We start from the raw sequence: 21,016 nt of genomic DNA, 5'->3' as shown, positions 1-21,016 counted from the left end.
AAATCTTCGAGTAGAGAAAACTATTATAATAGTTTTATTGAAAAATCATGTAATATTAAAATAAATTTAGTAATAGTACAACTAAATATGTAAAATAAAATAATATCTAAAATTAAATAATAAATATATCATTAACTTATAAATTAAAAGTTGAAGAGATTACATTAATTATTTAATAGACACATGGCAAATGTTAAAGTGATGATGTGTCAATCATATGGAGAGAATTGACTAAATTTCATATATATAATAATTACAGCATATATTAATTTAAACTTACAGAAACTAATAAATTCGGCAGACACGTGCCTATAAATGCACTTAACGGTTATGATAATAAGTTATTTGGAAAAGAAAATATATTTTTAAAATTGTGTCTCTTACTCACGCATGTCTAATGTTTTAAATTAACGAACAAAATTTCTTTCAACCACTAAAATGAGTTCTTCTTTTTGGTTTACACTAATGAATACTGTAAATCCTTCTTTTCAAGTGAAGATTGAGAGTGATTCTGATTACGTTTGTGAAGGTAATTCAACATGGAAGAGAACCAGAAAAATTGTTTTACACATTTACAATTGAAGAATTTATTGTTGAAAAAGAAAACGTTATAAAAGAAGATTTATATTACTCTTTGGTAATAGCTGGTATGGATTCAGAAGATGCAGATATAACGATTATAAATATGATCATGTTGGCATAAGATCTGGTTTATGCTGAGGAATACAACAGGGAAAACACTCTTATAATATCCTTTAGTACATTAGCAGCTTTCAATGGCGATGACCAAGTGATTCAAGAATCCTTAGAATCTACAGAAATGAAGTTTCAGCCAGCAAGTAAGCAAGCAATTGAAGCGTTGGATGTAAAACTTTACGAAGAGAAACAAAGTGGTCTTCAAGAAGAATGTGCGCCTTATATGTTTGAAGACATTTTTAAATGGATCTCAATGGGTGATTTTAGATTGTGGTCATAGATTTGGTAAAGAATGCATTGTAAAGTGGCTTAACACTAGTAACTTATGTCCCCTGTGTAGATACAAATTAAATTATTAAGGAATCAGATATTCGATTAATAGTGGACCTAATATAACAATTGTTAGACGGTTTCTCCGGATTCGAAAGAGGTACAAGATCTTGTTTTAGAGATATGTTTAAGAACTCAAAATAAAGAATAACTCTCTTTAATATCTTTAGAAAACTCACTCAAAACCTAAAGCTATTGATCTCTTCACAATCTCTAATTTTGTTAAGGTTCACCACAACTTTCGTAACTCTTATATAGAGATCAATAATCTAAACTTAAACACACTAGGATTAATATTACATAACTCCTAATAATATCCTTAGATAACTACTATGGAATTAAACTTAATCCTTCTCAAAACTAAACAACTTAAATCTCAAGTAACACTCAAGCTTACTCCCACATTCTCCCCTTTAAACTTGAGACCATCTTTCACCACATCTTGAACTCCAATGAGATCTCTCATTTCTTTGAACTTCATTCTTCCAAGAGCTTTAGTGACGATGTCTGCCTTTTGCTCATTTCCCGGAACGTGTTCCACCTCTACTTGCCCATTCTCCACACATTCTCTTATGAAGTGATAACGTCTATGAATGTGCTTGCTTTGACCGTGGAAGACACGATTCTTGGTAAGGGCGATTGCTGATCTGTTGTCGATTCTTATGAGGAGATCATCTACATACACTGCCACAAGTAGAAAAGTGTTTCCGCTTACGTTTTTACAGTACACTGATGGTTCTTTGGAACACTTTTCGAATTGTAGTTCTGTAAGAATCAGATTCAGCTTATGGTTCTATGCTCTTTGTGCTCGTCGTAATCCATACAAAGCTTTGTGAAGCTTATAGACTTTCCCTTCCTTTCCTCTTTCTTCGAATCCTTTGGTTGGGTCACGTACACGGTTTCCTTTATAAAGGAATGCTGTCTTGACATCAAGATGGTGTATCTCCCAACCATTTGATGATGCAAGGTTCACAAGAAGGCGTATGATCTTAAGACGAGCTACAAGAGCGAATACTTCTTCAAAATCTACTCCATAGCGCTGAACGTAACCTTTGGCGACCAATCGAGCCTTGCGTTTGTAAATGCTCTCGTCCGAGTTGCGTTTGAGTTTAGACCTATAGGTTTAACTCCATGCGGCAGCTCTTCAAGACTCCATGTCTTATTCTTTGTTATTGAGTGTATCTCGTCTTCACACGCAAGTGTCAAATCTCTAAACTCCTAAGCCTCACTGAAGCTTCTTGGTTCTTTATTCAAAATTAGAAGTAGGCTTTCTCCTTCTTCTTCTGCAAGTAATGCATAATCTTAAAGATACTTTGGCTTTACGCTTTGTCTTTGCGATCCTCTTAGACTAGGTTGTTGATTTTGATTTTCTATTCCAAGATCTACAGAGACTTCTTAATTTTCTCCAATCGTTTCATGATCATGTTGTTCTTCATTCTCCTGAATAGGCTCTGTTTGCTCTGTCTCAACATATTCATTGTCTTCTTCTCGTAAACCATGATTCCTGAATTCTCCAAGTGTGACACTGAAGCTTTCATTATGATCATGTTCGGGTTTATTGTGACTCCAATCCCATCCTTTTGTTTCATCAAACACAACGTCTCTACTCACCACAATTTTCCAGTTTACGGGGTCAAGTAAGCGATATGCCTTTGAACCCGGCTCAGTACCTAAATGTACTAGTTTTCTCGACCTGTCATCTAGTTTCTTCAAGTGTGTTTTCTCCACTTTTGCGTATCCAATGCAGCCAAAAACTCTAAGCTGATTCACGTTTGGTTTCTTTCGGTAGAAGGCTTCATATGGAGTGCTATCAGTCACAAATCTTGTAGCTAGCTATCCGGTTCAACAGGTAAGTAGCGTGTCTTATTGTTTCTCCCCACAAGTAACTAGGTATATGCATGTGTTTCATGACACTCCTTGTCATTCCCATCAGAGTTCTGTTTCTTCTTTCAACCACACCATTCTGTTGTGGTGAATATGGAGCAGTAAGGTGCCTTTTAATGCCCGATTCTTCACAAAACTTAGTGAACTCATGCAATATAAACTCTCCTCCTCTGTTTGTTCTGAAAGTCTGAATCTTAATTCTTGTTTCTTGTTCAACTAAAGCTCTGAATTGTTTAAATTTGTTGAAAGAGTCGCTTTTCTCCTTAAGCAAAGCTGTCCACATGTACCTAGATTTATCATCGATAATAACAAAAATGTACTTGTTTCCCGCATGTGTGCTTGGTGTTATAGGACCACATAAATCTCCATGAACGAGTTCAAGTATCTTGGCAGCTCTGTATGAGGTTCCTTGAGGAAAAACTTGCCTTGATTGCTTCCCAAACAAGCATAAATCACAAACTTCTTTTTCGATCTTGACGTGTGGAATTCCTCTTACTAGCTCCTTTTGTATCATTGACTTGATTGTGTCGAGATTTGTGTGTCTCAATCTCGAATGCCATCTATTTGATTCACTAAGGCTTGTCAAATGTAAACACGCTGTTCCTCTCTGATAAGGTTCAAATTTCCTTAAGAACTACTCCCTCAAATAAGAGATCAATTGTAGTATTTAAGGATCGATTTCCACAAAGTTCTTTTGTTCAAACAATGAGTTGAATGTCGAGATTAAGCTAGCAGGTAATGATTGAAATAAAAAGAGAACAAGGTATAAAGACAGCAGATTGATTGGTTGTAAATGATTAAATAAAGAGCTAGGAACAAGGTATTCTTAGGAAACTATTAGTTAGTAGATCTAATGAAAGCTAGGTTGTTATCGAACCATTCTTAAACTCAAACTCTAATTATGGAATAACCGGTGGTGCTCTACGAAACTCCCTATGTCGATAGTTAAGAATAACCGGAGAAGCCGAAAGATTTTCAGCCTAAACATGCATTCTAAAAGAGTTCAATTTTCAACTTAGTAGATAGGCCGATTCTTATTACACACCTATAAACCAGGCTCATCAAATAATAGATCCAACTACAGATACCTATGGTGGGCATATCTATTGTCTGGATTCAAGATCTAGTTAATTACGCTAGATCTAGCATAAAATATAATCAAAGATGAAGAATTCTGATAACCTAGCTAAGGGGGTGATCTACTAAACCATATGAATCCCTAATGAGAAACCCTCTTCCTAACAAGGAAACTACTCAGACATATTAAATAAAACAAGCAACATAATTGAATAAGAAAGTATAAACACAGCAAATAAGATAAGGATCTCTTCACTGTATTGAAAACTAAATGAATCTCTCAAGAACAAGGGATGAATAGCTTCAGTCTCTGAAAATAGGGATTTGCAAAGAACTTGATAAAAGGAACTTAGGTCTAAATAATGAGCTCTAAAACTATATATAAGCCCTATAAAACGTCCATGGACTAATAATGCAAATAGGGAAGTCTTATGGGGCAAATTTCCTCTTCTGTAAACTTGAAAGCGTAATGGACTTTGCTGGGCCGAAACAGGTGTCGATCGATCGACACCAGGAGTGTATCGATCGACACTCTCGCTGAATCTGGAACTGAAATCGTCCTTTGCTTCCTTTACCTTAGCTTTTGCTCGAAAATGTCTCTTCATCTCCATTGTTGTCCCACTACATAGAATACCTGAAAAGACACTAAAAAGACTCGAGAAATAACATAAAGACCCAAAATCCTATACCTAAAACATAGGTAAAATCAGTAAAGTAGGGATATATCAACTCCCCCAGACTTAGCTTTTGCTTGCCTTCAAGCAAAACACAAAAGCCGAACCCGTGGAAGAGATTTTGAAACAAAGGAACTCCCAACATTCTCTAGTTTATTGCCATGATCATCCAAACTGAATCCACATGCCTAGCAAGTCTAATCAAATCCTAACCAACATGTACTTCTCTGCAAGCTTACACAACTTTCTAAATTTCATACCTAAGTTCCACAACTATATCCACCAGGCTTTCATCGTTGGATTTCATCAATCAAGCTAACATTCAAGATCCTTCTAGACTCATTCCTCTACTATACCATGATAAGTCGACCATTTTTTTTTCTTTTGTGCTCTTTCTCGCCCCTATACTTATTCTTTTTAGAGAGTAAACAAAGCGGAACTCGCATACTGGATCGACACCCTCGTCATTTTCCAACCTTTATAATTGATCATTCCAAATAATGTATAATAATAAAAAGTAAACAAAGCGGAACTCGCATACTGGATCGACACCCTCGTCATTTTCCAACCTTTATAATTGATCATTCCAAATAATGTATAATAATGGGATCATAGGAAGCATTCCTACCCCTATACACTATCTGAAAATCCTATCAATCTCTCATTATTATTTTCTTTTTTTTTATATAAGGGGAGAGGAACACTAAGTTTCTTGATCACATTGGTCTCAATATCAGGTATGAATAAGGAGTCAAGATCTATGAATACTAACCGTTTGAAGAGGTAAAAAGAAGAGAAGTGAGATTAGCTCCAGCCTTAGAGGTTGTGTTGGAAACTAGGATACCCTCAAGTCTGTTGGTTTGCCATCTAGATTTTCCAATAGTCGGATTGAGTCGAACCTGCAACACTCATCAACCTAAACAAAACGTTTTTTTTTTCTTTTAAGAAGGAAAAGAAATATAGATAATGATTCCTAACTAAACTAAACAAAACGTTTTTTTTTTCTTTTAAGAAGGAAAAGAAAATGACTGAATAAACTCAAAAACAAAAAAAAAAAAGAATAAAAAATAAAAGCATAATTAGTAAGAACCTCCCCCAGACTTAAACGACACTGTCCCAGTGGCATTCAAATACGAAGAAGGTGGGAAAAATAAATCAAAAATAAAAGAAAATAAAAGAAAGGGAAGAGAAAAATCAAACCAGTGGGTTGCCTCCCACTAAGCACTTATTTTGAGTCAATAGCTTGAGTTTGCGGAGTTCAGGATGTGGGTGGAATGGTGGAGGATTGCTTCCTCCACGCCCTCCAAGGCGGTGTGTAAGCTGAACCGGTCTAGACAGCTGTAGGTGTCGATCGACACTCAGCGGTGTGTCGATCAATACTCTTCTCGTTACCTGCAAAAACAACATGAGAAACAAGCTTTCGAAGAACTCTAGGCTTGTTATCTTGTGAAGCAGACTTCGAAGAATCGAAAGAATTAGTCGAAGGGAAAACAGGAGAAGAAATACAAGAGAACCTATCACCTAAAGCTGAAATAGGTGTGGGCTGAAGAGATTGTGCAGAACCCTCTGTCTGTGAATCCCGAGAGTGTCGATCGACAGGAGTTGTGGTGTCGATCGACACCGTTGCTCTAAAACTCCCTTTGGCGAGCTGAGCTGATGGGAGCGTTGTGTGTGGCTATGTCTGGGATTCTGAGGAGGTGTGTCTGTGCTAGAGGCAATACTACTGATAGTCTTAGTGAACTCTGAACCATCCATGCCAAACTTCATCTTCAAATCATAAACCTTTAGAGAGATCCTACCTTTCTTCGCATCAATCCTATCACCAGCTGTAGCTAGGAATTCTTTTCCAAGGATCATAGGATCCTTGGGTTTCTTATCATAGTCCAGGACCACGAAATCAGCAGGGATTAGAGAGTTACCAACCTTAACAGGCAAATCCTCAAGGATTCCTTTAGAGATTCGTTTGGAATGATCCGCGAAGAGGAGAGTGATTCGAGTCGGCCTTTAGTTAGTCATGCCTAGTCTCTCAGCAACAAACTTAGTAATGAGGTTGATACTTGATCCCAGATCACACAAAGAGCGATGAACCTGCTTGAGGAGATAGAGGAATCAAGAACAAAGCTACCTGGATCTGGAAGCTTCTCAATGGTCTGATCAGGAGTGATGGTGCGGATGTAGTCAGGAATGTCCACACTCTGTGCTTTCTCTTTCCTGACCTTAGGCAGCATGATTGCACTGATGTCCCGGGTCAGCAGCTTAGTGTCATCTGAGGTAATACCATTGTCAACAAGTCGCTTGACATACCTATTGAGTGGAGTAGAAGATGTCTCAGAAACATCCTTAGGAAGAGAAGTGAGGATCTTTTCCAAGATGGTTATGCACTTAGCAGCGTGAATCTCCTACTTAGAACGACACTTCCTCAGATAAGGGCAGGAGGAGTGTAAGCAGACTCGGCCTGCATTGGGACTTGCACCTCATATGGTGCAGTCCGGACCTAGTGGCGATCAACACAAGAGGTGAGTCAATCGACACCATCGTGTGGAATCTTCTCAGAGAAGATTTTTTCATAGGGTGTCGATAGACACCATCTCTTTGTCGTTCGACACCATCTCTACAACTACGAGCTCCAACTCGTCTTCAGTGTCCAATTCTTCCCACACATCATCTCCTTCTCTGATCAAGATGGCATTACAGCTCTTCCTTGGGTTAGCATCACGGATTACCAAGAAGAATGCCCTCTTGTCTCTTAATGGATTATGTAGTTTGAGCAACCTATACATCTAGCTTCTTCAAGTGAGAGCTCAGATTGTCGATCTTCCCATTAAGATCTGTGTAGACAGCATCAAACTTGCCTTTAAACTCCACAACGAGCTTTGTTTTGCTCTCAAGAATCTGCTCAAGCATGGATTCTATTCTGGTCTCTAAGGAGGGTAGAGGGGGGTTAAGCTGAATTACCATAGTTCCTCTAGAAGTTGCTATGAGGAAATTTCTTCTGGATAGCAGGTTTTGGAGTGTAGTTTGAGGAACTCTGGTTCCCTGTAAACCAATTGCCACTGAAGTTGCCTTGTGGCTGCCCAAACTTCCTGTAGCCTGACCATCTATGTAGAAGACTCCCTCTTTAGACTCATATTCGGGCTCAATGGTCTCATCCTCAGCTGCAAAGTGGACATGCTTCTTCCTTGTAAGCAAGTTATGAACTGAATCTAACTTAGCATTCACCTCTGCCATCTGATTGCCTGAAACAGCTCCAGCAATCTTCTTCCTCTCAAAGTCAGCATTCTTGGTGCTGTTACTGCAAGCGAGATTCTCTATCAGAGCGGTAGCATCAGCTGGATATCTCGTGTTGAAGTTACCATTGCTTGCTGCATCTAGAGCAATCAGGTATCTCCAATCCACTCCTCTTAAAAAGGTACCAAGAAGTTGTACCTCACGAAGCCATGATGCGGGCAGTCCCGATGATACTCCTTGAAACGAACCCAAGCGGCTTTGAAAGATTCAGCTAGACCTTGGGTGAAGGTAGACAGCTTGTTTCTCAGCTCCTCAGACTTAGCATCATCATAGAAATTGTTCAAGAAAGCTATTTTGATGCTTCTCTAAGGCTTGAGGGAACCCACTTTAAGTTGTTTCAGCCAATAAGCGGCTTCCCCAACAATGAATAAGGGAAGAGCTTGCACAGTAGGTAGTCCTCTGAGACTCCATTAGCTTTGATGCTCAGAACGAGGTCCTCAAAACGCTCGATATGGTCCATTGGCTGCTCATGAGACAAGCCATGGAAAGGATGCTGGCCTACTAAAGCAAAGTAGCAAGGCTTCATCTCATAATCGTTCCTCTGGAAGGGTGGGGGTACGATCGCTGATCGATTAGCATAGAACAGGTCAGGCCTGTTGAAATCCTCGAGAGTATGACGTGGTTCCGCAGCTGGAGGAATAGCTACAAGAACCTGGGGTTGGTGTCGATCGACACCTCTGTTGTGTCGCTCGACACCAATCGCGTCTACATTATGCTCCCAAAGGTGTCGATCGACACCCAGTTGGTGTCGCTCGACACCGAGCCCTGCTGCGTCTCTGGCAGCTAATTGCGCATTGAAGCGCGCCTGATCCTCATTGGCGTCCTCAGGTAGGATGAGTCCATGATCATCCAATCTCTAACCAGCCTCATTGTAGGCTTGCCCATCCTCATCTCTCAAATCTCCATCTGCATCAGCTTGGATGACTCTGTCAGCCATTGCAAATCTATGAGTTTTTCGGTTTCTACGTTCAAGTTTCCCCAATTCCAGAACAGACAAGTTGATCAACTCCTTCTTTTGTGTGCTCCTTGTTTGCCTAGACATACACCTGAAACACAAAAAAAAGAAGAAAACAAGAAACGCGTGAGTAACAAAGTAAAAGTAAAAACTAGACCAAATCTCTAAACTAAACTCAATCCCAAGAACTTTGGCAACGACGCCAAATTTGATAAGGTTCAAATTTCCTTAAGAACTACTCTCTCAAATAAGAGATAAATTGCAGTATTTAGGGATCGATTTCTACAAAGTTCTTTTGTTCGAACAGTGAGTTGTATTTCGAGATTAAGCTAGCAGGTAATGATTGAAATAAAAAGAGAACAAAGTAAAAAGACAGTAGATTGATTAGTTGTAGACAATTAAATAAAGAGTTAGGAATAGGGTATTCTCAGGAACCTACATTCTTAAACTCAAACTCTAATTCTAAAATAATCGGTGGTGTTCCGCAAAACTCCCTATGCCTATAGCTAAGAATAACCGGAGAAGCCGAGAGATTTTCAAACTAAACTTGCATTCTAAACGAGTTCAATTGTTCACCTTAGTAGATAAGCCGATTCTTATTACACACTTCTAAACCATGCTCATCAAATAATAGATCCAACTACAGATACCTATGGTTGGCATATCTATTGTCTAGATTCAAGATCTAGTTAATTACTCTAGATCTAACATAAAGTATAATCAAAGAAGAAGAATTCTACAGATAACCTAGCAAAGGGGGAGATCTACTAAACCATATGAATCCCTAATGAGAAACACTATTAATAACAAGCAAACTACTCAGACATATTGAATGAAACAAGCAACATAATTGAGTAAGAAAACATAAACACAGCAAATAAGATAAGAGTAAGAAGAGATATTTTAACTGTATTGAAAACTGAATGAATCTCTCAAGAACAAGGGATGAATAGCTTATGTCTCTGAAAATAGGGATTTGCAAAGAACTTGATAAAAGGAACTTAGGTCTAAACAATTACCTCTAAAACTATATATAAGCCCTATAAAACATCCAAAGACTAATAATACAAATAGGGAAGTCTTCTTGGGCAAATTTCCTCTTCTGTAAACTTGAAAGCGTAATGGACTTTGCTGGGCCGAAACTGGTGTCGATCGACACTAGGAGTGTATCGATTGACACTCTCGCTGAATCTGGGACTGAAATCGTCCTTAGCATCCTTTTCCGTAGATTTTGCTCCAAAATGTCTCCTCATCTCCATTGTTGTCCCACTGCATAGAATACCTGATAAGACACTAAAAGACTCGAGAAATAACATAAAGACTCAAAATCCTATACCTAAAACATAGTTAAAATCAGTAAAAATAGGGAGATATCACTTCCTTGCCATCCGAACGTTATAGAGTCGATTCTTTGATCTTGTTGCATGGACAAGTAATTTTCCCTCTTGGTCATGCATTGTTAGAATGTCATCTTTCATCCTTATATCACAGCCCGGTTCTGTAGCTTGTCCCAACCTAATGATGTTGCTTTTTAAATTCGGAATGAAATAGACATCCAACATCTTTCTATGTTCGCCATTCTTGTCAAAGAATAAGATCGATCCTTTCCTTTTGATATCAATCCGTGAATCATCGCCAAATCGCACTTTCCCGGTGACAGAATCATCTGTACTAGTGAAGTATCTTTGATCACCTGTCATGTGGTTACTAGCTCCGTTATCGAGATACCAAACACATCTTCTCCGGTGTTAGTTTCATAGTTGCTCGGAATGCAATTCTTCTCATTTAGATACACTACTTCGTGAACCATAAGTTCATCCGCAGTTTGTGTATCATCTTTCTCGTTCTCTTGGGTTTCTTGCAGCTTGAGAAGTCGATCCGGGCAATCAGAGGCGTAGTGACCTAACTTGTCACACCTATAATACATGATTTTTGATGTATCTCTTCCCCCATTAAACCTTCCGCGGCCTCTTCCCTTGTAGTAAGAGCATCCTCCTCGACCTCTACCTTTAGAATCTCCATGATACTCTCGATTGTATTGGCTCGTTTGATTCTCCGTGTTTGCATACATAAGTTTGCTTTGCTTATCTTGAACATCCTCTTCATCAAAAATACGTTCTTCATACACTTTACGACGTCCAACTATGTCTTCAAAGCCTGTAGTGTTGAGATCTAATACTTGTTCAAGAGATGCTACAATTTGTATGTACTTCCTTCAAGGAAGACTCTTAAAAAACTTCTTGACCAGCCTTGATTCTTCAATGATAACTCCTAATGACGCTGATTTTTTTAAATTTCCAGCTAACTTTTCATCAAAGTCATTAATTCTCTCTGTTTCTTTCATCGTACACCGGTCTAACTCTGCCATAAGAGTTTGATGTAGCTAACTTAACACGTTCTGCTCCAACGTGTTTTGCTTTGATGTAGTCCCATACTTTCCTCGCTGTATCAAGCTCACCAACTTGTAGAACTAGGGCTTCCGGTATGGATTAGAACATCAAAGCAGATGCCATGTCGTTCTTCTTTTCATTGGACTCATTAGTCGCTATAGTGTCCCAAACCTCATGAACCTTGAGTGTACTTCTCATCCTCATGGCCCACACGGTATAGTTACTCGAGTTCAACATGGGACATTGAATGGACGATGGTGCTCCTCCGCCTCCACTTGCTTGTTTCTCCGTTACCACCACAACGTCGCTCATATTTCTCTCTTAATGGATTGGTTGGTTTGATTGAACCTTTAAAGCTCTAATACCAATTCTTGTTTTAGAGAAATGTTTAAGAACTCAAAATAAAGAATAACTCTCTTTAATTTCTTTAGAAAACTCACTCAAAACGTAAAGCTATTGATCTCTTCACAATCTCAAATTCTCTTAAGGTTCACCACAACTTTGGTAACTCTTATATAGAGATCAATAATCTAAACCTAAACACACAAGGATTAATATTAGATAACTTTTAATAATATCCTAAGATAACTCCTAAGGAATTAAACTTAATCTTTCTCAAAACTAAACAACTTAAATCTCAAGTAACACTCAAGCAGTCAAGCTTACTCCTACACAAGATACGATGAATACTCGAGATTTCGTGAATCAAAGTTTTGTATGAAACGAGATTTTCAGAAATTCTTCGAGGACGAAGAAGAAAAGCCAAGGATCAAAAGTCAAGTCAGATTCGTGGGTACTTCTGTACTTTCACAATAAGAATATAACTTATAAATTTTCAACGGAGGAGGAGAAGAAGAAAAAACAGAGTCGGTTCGACAGTATGAACCTGCTATTAATGGCGGTGGAGGCGAAGGAAGAGGGAGAAAAGTTGGTGACCGTGCTGGTGGTCATCGGAATATTTTTCGTTACAGACAAATTTACTAATTTACGTTTCAAAAGCTTTGATTTTTTTTTACACGATTTTATTAGTTCTTTGGAGGTTTTTATTTTAATTTGTCTCTTTTGTTTCTCTCGAAATTAAGTTTCTTGTATATTCAATATCGTTTAAAATCATAATAGAGTTCGTAGTTTTCTCATTTATGTATCTCTTTCTATTGATTATCAAACATATTTCTGTAAGAAAGAGTGGAAGTCGATTTAGTGAATAATGACAACACCAGTTTTAGATTTATGGGATGATTCAAAGATGATCTAGATACATTGCTTTTTTGAGTAATTGGAAATACAAATAAATTCAGGATATAATTTTTTTTATATATGGTTTACCCACTGTTCAATCACAGACTTTCATATAATTTGACAGACTTATTTTTTTGGATGTTTTTTTTACGTTAAGTGATGGCAGATTTATAATTTTGTTAAAAAATTCTGTCACATTGTAACACATTTGTTGTCAAAAAGTTAATTACTAGAATGACGTCTAACGATAACCAATTTTTTTAATGTTAAGATAGACTTGTTTTATGTTATAAAAGATTCTTGCAATTTTACACAACATCGGTCGTTTGATGGCAGATTTATTTTCTAAAATATAATATTTTGTGTTATGACAGAGTTGTTTTATGTTGTGACAGATAAACTTATATTACCATAAATCTGTCGTTTGATGGCATGACCTTAAAAATATTTTATGTTACAACAGATTTGTAATTTGAAATCCTTATGGTGACCGATTTATAGTTTTCTTTTTTCCATGATTTTTTTCATAGAATAATACTAACTATTGTAACATTTGTTTTATTTGGAAAATCATATTATGACAGATTTGATTTTTTTTTGTCAATTTTTTTTGAAATTCTTTTAAATACTACTAAAATGAGTTTTTCCAAAAAATACTATAATGAATTTTATTTTTCAAAAATACCACAAATCTAAAACTAAATTTAATATTCAAAACTAATTTCTATATCCTAAATACTAAACCTGACACCTAAAAATTATACCGTAAATATACATAGTCAACCCAAATATATAAAAATTCTATAACTTCAAAAATCAATTATGGTTTTTTTTTGCATATTTGTTTGCTATAATAATATTTACAATGGTGACAGTTTTTTTTCCATGTAATGACAGACTTATTAGAACAGTTACCATATTTACCACTAAAACATTAAATGTGGACATCTAAGGTCAAATTGTCTTTTTACATAAAATTTGTGTTAGTCTAGTTATCTATCACTAATGAGAGTCATTTTAATTATTATTGCCCAGTTTTAAGTCAATCTGGATAATTTTCAGATTATATTATATAGATTTGAGAAAATACAATATTTGATGACGTAAATTACATCTATAACAAACAAATAAACATGGTCTTAGTGTCTCTTCTTCAATCTCCTGCACAGCGCTTTGACTTATTCAACTGGGTAACAGAGATCAAGTTATGGGAACGAAGATTTGAAGGTGTCGAATATAACTGGGTCCCAAGAACAGCTAACAAAGCAGCAGATCAGCTTGCACGGAATCAACGTTTATCAACCATCGATTTCTTTTATCACCATTTAATCCCACCATGTATTGCAACTGCTCTGTACGTTGACTCTGTTAATCAATAAAGCATAGTGAGTGTTAAAAAAAAAAAAAAAACAAATAAGCATTTACAAGATTTCATGAATTTATACTTATATTGATAAATTAACTGACTAAAAAAACTTCTTCCTTGAATATTCATGTGACGTATTGGAATCATTGCTTTTTTCCTAATAACGGAGATGATTTCTGGATTACTATACCATTTAAAATGGTTCATTTGACGTTTACCACATTTAAAGCGCCCAACACATATGAAAAATATAGCCATATTGCTTGAGGATGTCTTCTCATATTCGGACTTTGTAATAGTGTTAACGCAGCATCAATATTTCGTTGTATACAACCCATATATATTGCCTTAAGACAGAAAGTATCACTATTACCATATACAATAGTTAAATAAAAAAATTCACTGTATAATCCGCCCAATTCTGAGAAGAAAATTGTTGGCATCTTCATTAGAATTTTATATTTAGAGTTGATTAAAACTTCACCATTGTTATAATCATTCCAAAAATCTTTGGTTAGATCAAGAATTAGAAGAATTTCTTTGATATTAAATTGATGTATATTTAGAAACAGATTAGATTAGAGAGTCAAGAATTTCTAGTCATTTTAAGGTTTTTTTTTTGGATTCATCATGAAACAATAATCTGAAGAATGACAAATATAAAGAGTAACCGTCAATGTTAACCAAAAGTTACGATAAAAAGATAAGAATGTAAAAAAGTAAACGTCAATATTTTAACAGACACAATAGTTTACGCTGAAAAGACACGAACGTAAGAAAATAAACGTCAATGAGAAGACACGAATGTAAATAAGTAACCATAAAAAAATAACCGTCAATGAAATATACGAATGTAAAAAGTAACCACCAATATTTTAACAGACACAACTGTTTACGATGAATAGACATGAATTAAAAAAGTAACCGTCAATAAAAAGACACGAACGTAAAAAGTAACCTTTAATATTTTAACAGACACAACTGTTTACGATAAGAAGACATGAATGTAAAAAAATAATCGTCAACAATTTAACAGACATAACTATTTACAATGAAAAGATACAAATATTAAAAAGTAACTGTCAATAAATTAAAAGACACAACTGTTCGAAAGTGCAAATCACATTTATTCAGATTGAAATTATTAATATATTTTGAAAACTAATTATTACTGTCAGTTGGAGCAAGACTCAACAGTACTAATACACATACTTTTTTAACACATGTCAACTAATTTATCTGTCCAACGATATATAAGTGGATGGTCTAGTCTGAAATTTCAATCATATCAGTACTTTTGAGTTCTCACCTCCTCACAATATAACCGAAACATATCCCACATCTTGTTCATTTCTGCCCAAGAAATCACAAGAAGCCGAATTTCTATTAATAAAATAGACAAAAGCTGATAATGTCACCAGCACTTAAAGTATATGAAAATTCGTTTATTGTTAGAACGAGTTAAATAATGTAAGATATATAGAAATTCATTCAAGTGGTCGGCATTAATAAATAAACGAATTATTACATTAATAAATAATGTAAGATATATAGAAACTCAGTCAACACTATTAGGCGGTCAACATTTATCCCATAAATACACACAATCATAAATAAATTCAAACAAGACAATGTTTCGAAACCCATAGAATATATATATATATTACAAAAAAACAAATATTATACTTCCAAAAGTGCCAAAACAACATAATATAATAATTATACAAAATACTAAGATAATAGAGAAAAAACTATAGTTATAGAAGGGAATAAGAAAAACAAATTACAGCCGCCACCAACGATCATCAGCCACAAGCTTAACGATTTTAGCCAACAAATCATTAGCAATGTCTGGCATTTTTGTTCCCATATTTTTTTTTTAACTGAGAATAAACTAAGAGAAGTTTTCTTCTTCTAAGATGTTATTTAGAAATTCAACTTTCTTGTATATATAAGCCATAATAATGTAGTAGTTTTGAAACTTACAATTGAGAATAATTTAATCCTCATACCAAACATATTTATGACATGTTAGATTTTTACAAATATTACCCAATTAATGTTAAATATTAACCTCTCCAACAGAATCTTGACGAACACATCTCTACAGCTCCATCTGTACAATAAACTACAGATAACTGTATAGCGCTATCTGTACAGTACTGTCGTAAAGCTATTTTAATCCATATGTACATCAAACGTAGAATGTACTCTGTTTAAATCCGTACAGTAAAATTAAGAACTGTACAAGTATATCTTGAATTGAAGAAAAAACTACTTTTTGAGAAGGGATGACAACAAAATAAATAAAAATACATCACCAATCATACTTGGGTAATACATAAAGAGAGATATACATTCATCAGTAGTACTTGCCACTTCAAAAGAAGTTTAGGTAATAATTTGTACAATTCATAAAAATAGACATTGTTATGAAAATTGTCTCCAACCATATTTCATATAAATGTCTACCCATTAACAAAACCAAAAAGGTCTCGGGCCAAAATACTTCTCTATTGATAACCGAAAAACTTTCCAAATCTTTCTAAGATTCCATAGCGTCACCCAAGGGGATTCTTGCGCGTAACACAATTGTGACCTACACCTCCATATCTTCCACACTTATGAGGCGTTTTAGACTTCTTATCCCCGAAATAAGACAAAAAGTATTGTTACCTTTGAATTATATAGAAATATATGGATGAAAAAATATAACTGACCTCATATTCCCCAACTGAGTGTATTCGCAGCTTTGGGGGTCTCCCAGGAGGTCTTTTTATTTTCGGAGGCATTAAACAGAGAACCCTTATTTCCTCAGGGACATCCACCTCCGATGGATCGCGTACAAGGAGGATTGGTTCTTGGACCGTTGGTGACCACATTCCTAGCCTATGCATCTCTCCAACCAAAGATCTGAATTCCAAACCCCTATCATGAGCGGCAGCCATTGCATGCGTACAGGGTATTTCGATTTTCTGAAACTCCAAGCAAGTGAAAGTCTGTTGTTCCAAGGAGACGTGGGACTGTACTCCATCCTTTGCAACTACTTAGAAATCCCAACTCCTCCCAACAGCCGGAACAGACATTCCCAAAGCACCTTTGAACCGCTTCATAAGTTCCCTTTCAACCGCAATAGGTATGTCCCCGACTAATCTAGATATTTTTTTCCTCCTTGATTCAAACCACCTAGCAAGCATTTTCCTTATAAATTTAAGCAATGCCACAACTGGACTTCCCCTAGCTGGTAGTAAAGCATTGTTCAAAGACTCAACAATGTTATTAGACATCAAATTATATCTCTCCCATGTAAAATGAACCCTACTCCAATTCGCAAGACCCATTTCTTCTATATATTTCCAACAGCCCATACTCCTTTTCTTGATCCTTTCACATACATTATTAAAATATTTGAGCCGAAATGTGTTACCTGCTTGCCACACTAAAGCTGGAAGGCCACTCTTCTTTCCTTACCTTCCTTTAACATTCCTTCTTATGTGGACCAAACAAGCTCCATGGTGTGCTTGAGTGAACACAAGACTCACGGATTTGAATATTGATTGATTGCAATTTGAGACAAATGTCAAGTCTGGGCCATCTTTGATTATTTCTGAAAGCTTATTCATGAACCATGTCCATGATTCATCAGTCTCGTTGTCCACTACAGAAAGCTATTGGGAAAATCTAAAAGTTTGCATCCTGCCAACTAGCGGTAAGAAGACAGCCAAGAAACTTACCAAAAAGGTGTGTATCATCTACTACAATGACTCTCCGAAGATATATTAACCCTTTTACACTAGCCCCCAATGCTAGGAAACCATATTTGAATCGCTCATCACCAATACCAACTCTGTTTCCAAATGATAAATTGTGCCAGGATTTGCAAGTTATAAGACGTGAAGATATACTGGTAACAAGGAGAAAGAGCTCTCATTTGTGCCCTGAGCTGTCTCAACACCCAGTTCTTTAGCTTTCCAACATCCACAATACGTCATCCGCACATTGTGCTCCCTCAACAGAGAATCGGGTAAGTCTCTCGCTCTTGGCCCACAGAACGCCTTCGCATACTTAGCCCTTAGGAATGCAGCTATAACCTTAGAAGTAACATGTTTTGAAAAGCGGCTCCTAGTCTCAACCTTACACATATGTTCCGACTTTGCCTTCCTGAACTCATACTCTTCACTGTCCCCAACTTGGTGTGCTCTGACTCTCCAATCACAGCATTGTTTATCATAACATTCAACAACCAAGTAATGTTTCTCATACCTAGTAAATTTGAAGCGGAAAATAAAGTTTATGGCATAAATGGACAAGGCAATCCTGAAATCTTCCCTTGATGCAAAGGTCCTTCCGACAAACATATTGTCATTCTCTTTGCTCAAGTTAACATGAGCTGCTTTTGCATCCATATCATCATCTCCAAACATTGGCTCAATTTCGTCGTACCCATACACTTGATCAATGCTTATACTTTTCTGAAATGTTTCCAGAAACTCTTTCATAGCACCAACATTACTTTCTTTTTGCATGACTTTCTTTTTAGGGGGCTGCTTAACAAAATCATCATCCCCATTGTCTCCATATACAACGGTTTCTTTCCCAGCTTGAAGCGGACCTGTAGTGTGGTTATCGTCATCGAACTCATCATCTTCTGATTCACTCCCTGTACTGAGAGAGAAATAATCATCAGAGTTTCCTAAGAACTCATAGTCATCACCCGACACAAGAACTTCTACCGCTATAGATGTATTCACACCATTAGTTGAGTTCTCCACTGCTTCTAGGGCTTCTAACAGAAGTTCATCGCTTATGCCCCATTCACTGGATGTTTTACAACCATCTGTACTCTGAACAATAGCAAACTGAGGGTTGGGAGGATAGACAGTGGTATTAACTTGAACAGAAGATAACAGACCAGCAAAGTATCCTCCTTCCACTGCAGCAAGGGGTTTAACTCTAGTCTGTACAATACTTGTAGATGATGATTCTCCAGCTTCTAAACACTTAGCAATGGTTGTGCAAGTCTTTCCAGCTTCAGAAGTAGTGTCGACTATAACTGAATCACCTTCTCTAAAACACACAAAAAGATTCACAGATTTATCACTAGTTCTTAAAGATTTAAAGCATCTAAACTGCCAATCCAAAAATTTAGCTAATTTCAAAAAAAAAAAACTAAAGAGAGTCTGAGTATTAAATCATTTTATTCACCAACCTGTTAACTAATTTCGTTGATTTGAAAATCTCATAAATTCCGTCGTTTCTTTCAGCTCCCACTCCGTCATTGAATTTGTCGACGAGGAAGACAAGTTGACTTCAACACGTACTTCGTTTCTAAGATAAGAAGAATTTCCGTTTAAGGTCCATTTACGATTTCGTTGAGCCCATAACGATCAGACGTTTCCTAACTTTGACTATGACTTAACAAAACAAAAACCCGAACTCGGCCAGAGGGTTTCGTTTTCTCATAAAAATAATGGAAGCCCTTATACGTAATTTCCACAAAAGAAAACATACCCCACTTTATCTGTATTGGACACAACGGTGGTCCCGCTGAAATCTCCAATTATGAATAGGAACCGTACTGCTTTGATAATTAAGTTTGAAAAACGTATGTTTTTCCAACTTATCTCTTAAAGTTTCGGGGGAGACACCCTGTAGCTTTGGTTTTCCAAGTCATTTGTGACGGCTACATTTCACTTTGGGTTTGCTGCCGATCGTGTCATCGTCATCGCTCGCAACATCAAATAAAATGGTTAAAAATTGAAGAAGCATTTGGACTATTCAAATAAACCGCAACGATAAGCAGTTTCGATCCACCTTGATTGCCCACGACAAGGGTTCCAAACCACAAGCCTTCGGTGTTTTTTCTTTGGTGAGGCATAACAACAAAGCATTATAGTGGACGACGCTTATTATATCGACTCCATCTGCGTCGTTTACGCTAATCAGTTTACCTTTTCTCTCTATAGATGATTCAACGTTGTTTTCGTTGTCGATCTTGTCAATAACAACATTCATTAGATATAGACTAGAATCCAACATCATGATCGCTAAAAACTCTTTATCCGCCGTTGCTGATCTTGATTTACGAATATACTTCTTTGTAAAGCGATATTTGGATAAACGACGGTTCCACTTTTTGCAAGTAGTTCGCACTGCTCTAAGAGATGCTAACTGGACCCTAGAGAGCACTTCCTCTTCCAAATCTCGTGGAAGATCGGACATCGCTGTTGTTAAATCTCTCATCTCCAAGTTAGGTCAAAGCTTCGAAAAGTATTTTGGTACCTTCCGGCTATATAGTTAACACGTCAAACTCAATTGAAGAAATAAAAAGCTGATGGGCCTATAGTGGGCTTGAGAATCTTGGTGGGCTTCTTAATGTGGGCCAAGATATGTTAGTATAAAATATTATTAATCTCGTGATGGACTTCCATCGACATCAACAGCAAAAAAACATTGACGCCATAGGCTTGATTATCTATCGAGAAAAAAGAGTTAGAAATAATTTGTTTTTTAAAAAAAATTTCACACACTTTTTTTTAACGGGTGTATCTTTCCATCCTCTTATGATTTTGTTTAAACAATACATAGCCTACCTTCCAAAATTTTCACATAGCCTACCTTCATATATACTAGATGAGTACCCATGCTACGCGTGGATCTGTTTTGAAAATTGTTAAAAAAAAATTACATTGATTGTTCTTTTTGCTAATTTATATTTACTATTTGTTTATTCTTGTATTATTAGTAAAATTAGATCCATAATATGTAGTTACAATTTTTATGGTTAGATTCATTTGTGACTCGAAATATCAATTTATATATTTTTGTGTATAAAGTTGATTATTTATAAAATTTTAATATTTTTCACTTTATGAATACATATAACAACAATAATGATATTTTAATACAATTCTGTGTAACTATGTTATTTTTGTGGTTTAATATTTGCCTAACTCGATTATAAATAATCATTTCCTTGTTTTATGTACTTCAGTAACATTGTGATAGGCTCATGATTAAAGTTTGGATTCACATTGTGATTGTCATTTTGTTGGTTGTTGTTTGAAATTTGTTTAAAAATAATTATGTTTAACTATTTTTATTATTAATTTATGTT

The 21,016-nt window shown here is 36.1% G+C and overlaps 2 protein-coding genes and 4 pseudogenes across 6 annotated transcripts; 1 reads left to right on the top strand and 5 right to left on the bottom strand.

Annotated features, from left to right (window-relative positions):
- Window positions 1-1,410: 1,410 nt before the first annotated feature.
- AT2G11235 lies at window positions 1,411-3,816 on the bottom strand (annotated as a pseudogene; the record flags this gene model as incomplete). Its single annotated transcript has 1 exon — window positions 1,411-3,816.
- A 660-nt stretch (window positions 3,817-4,476) lies between these two features.
- AT2G11230 lies at window positions 4,477-8,886 on the bottom strand (annotated as a pseudogene; the record flags this gene model as incomplete). The annotated part of the gene is made up of 1 exon: window positions 4,477-8,886.
- Window positions 8,887-9,962: 1,076 nt separating this feature from the next.
- On the bottom strand, window positions 9,963-11,606 carry AT2G11220 (annotated as a pseudogene; the record flags this gene model as incomplete). Its single annotated transcript has 1 exon — window positions 9,963-11,606.
- A 2,060-nt stretch (window positions 11,607-13,666) lies between these two features.
- AT2G11205 (reverse transcriptase-like protein) lies at window positions 13,667-13,912 on the top strand (the record flags this gene model as incomplete). The annotated part of the gene is made up of 1 exon (NM_001335369.1): window positions 13,667-13,912. One exon carries the CDS (start codon window positions 13,667-13,669, stop codon window positions 13,910-13,912), a length of 246 nt encoding a protein of 81 aa, NP_001323774.1.
- A 2,659-nt stretch (window positions 13,913-16,571) lies between these two features.
- On the bottom strand, window positions 16,572-18,425 carry AT2G11210 (annotated as a pseudogene; the record flags this gene model as incomplete). Its single annotated transcript has 1 exon — window positions 16,572-18,425.
- Window positions 18,426-19,677: 1,252 nt separating this feature from the next.
- Window positions 19,678-20,142, bottom strand: AT2G11200 (F-box family protein; the record flags this gene model as incomplete). The annotated part of the gene is made up of 1 exon (NM_126843.2): window positions 19,678-20,142. The coding sequence occupies one exon, from the start codon at window positions 20,140-20,142 to the stop codon at window positions 19,678-19,680; it is 465 nt and encodes a 154-aa protein (NP_178884.2).
- Between the last annotated feature and the right edge of the window lie 874 nt (window positions 20,143-21,016).

Source organism: Arabidopsis thaliana, chromosome 2, assembly GCF_000001735.4.
Source record: "Arabidopsis thaliana chromosome 2, partial sequence".
Taxonomy (NCBI): Eukaryota; Viridiplantae; Streptophyta; class Magnoliopsida; order Brassicales; family Brassicaceae; genus Arabidopsis; species Arabidopsis thaliana.
The sequence above is the reverse complement of the archived record's forward strand: the minus strand, read 5'-3'. Positions and strand labels throughout refer to the sequence as shown.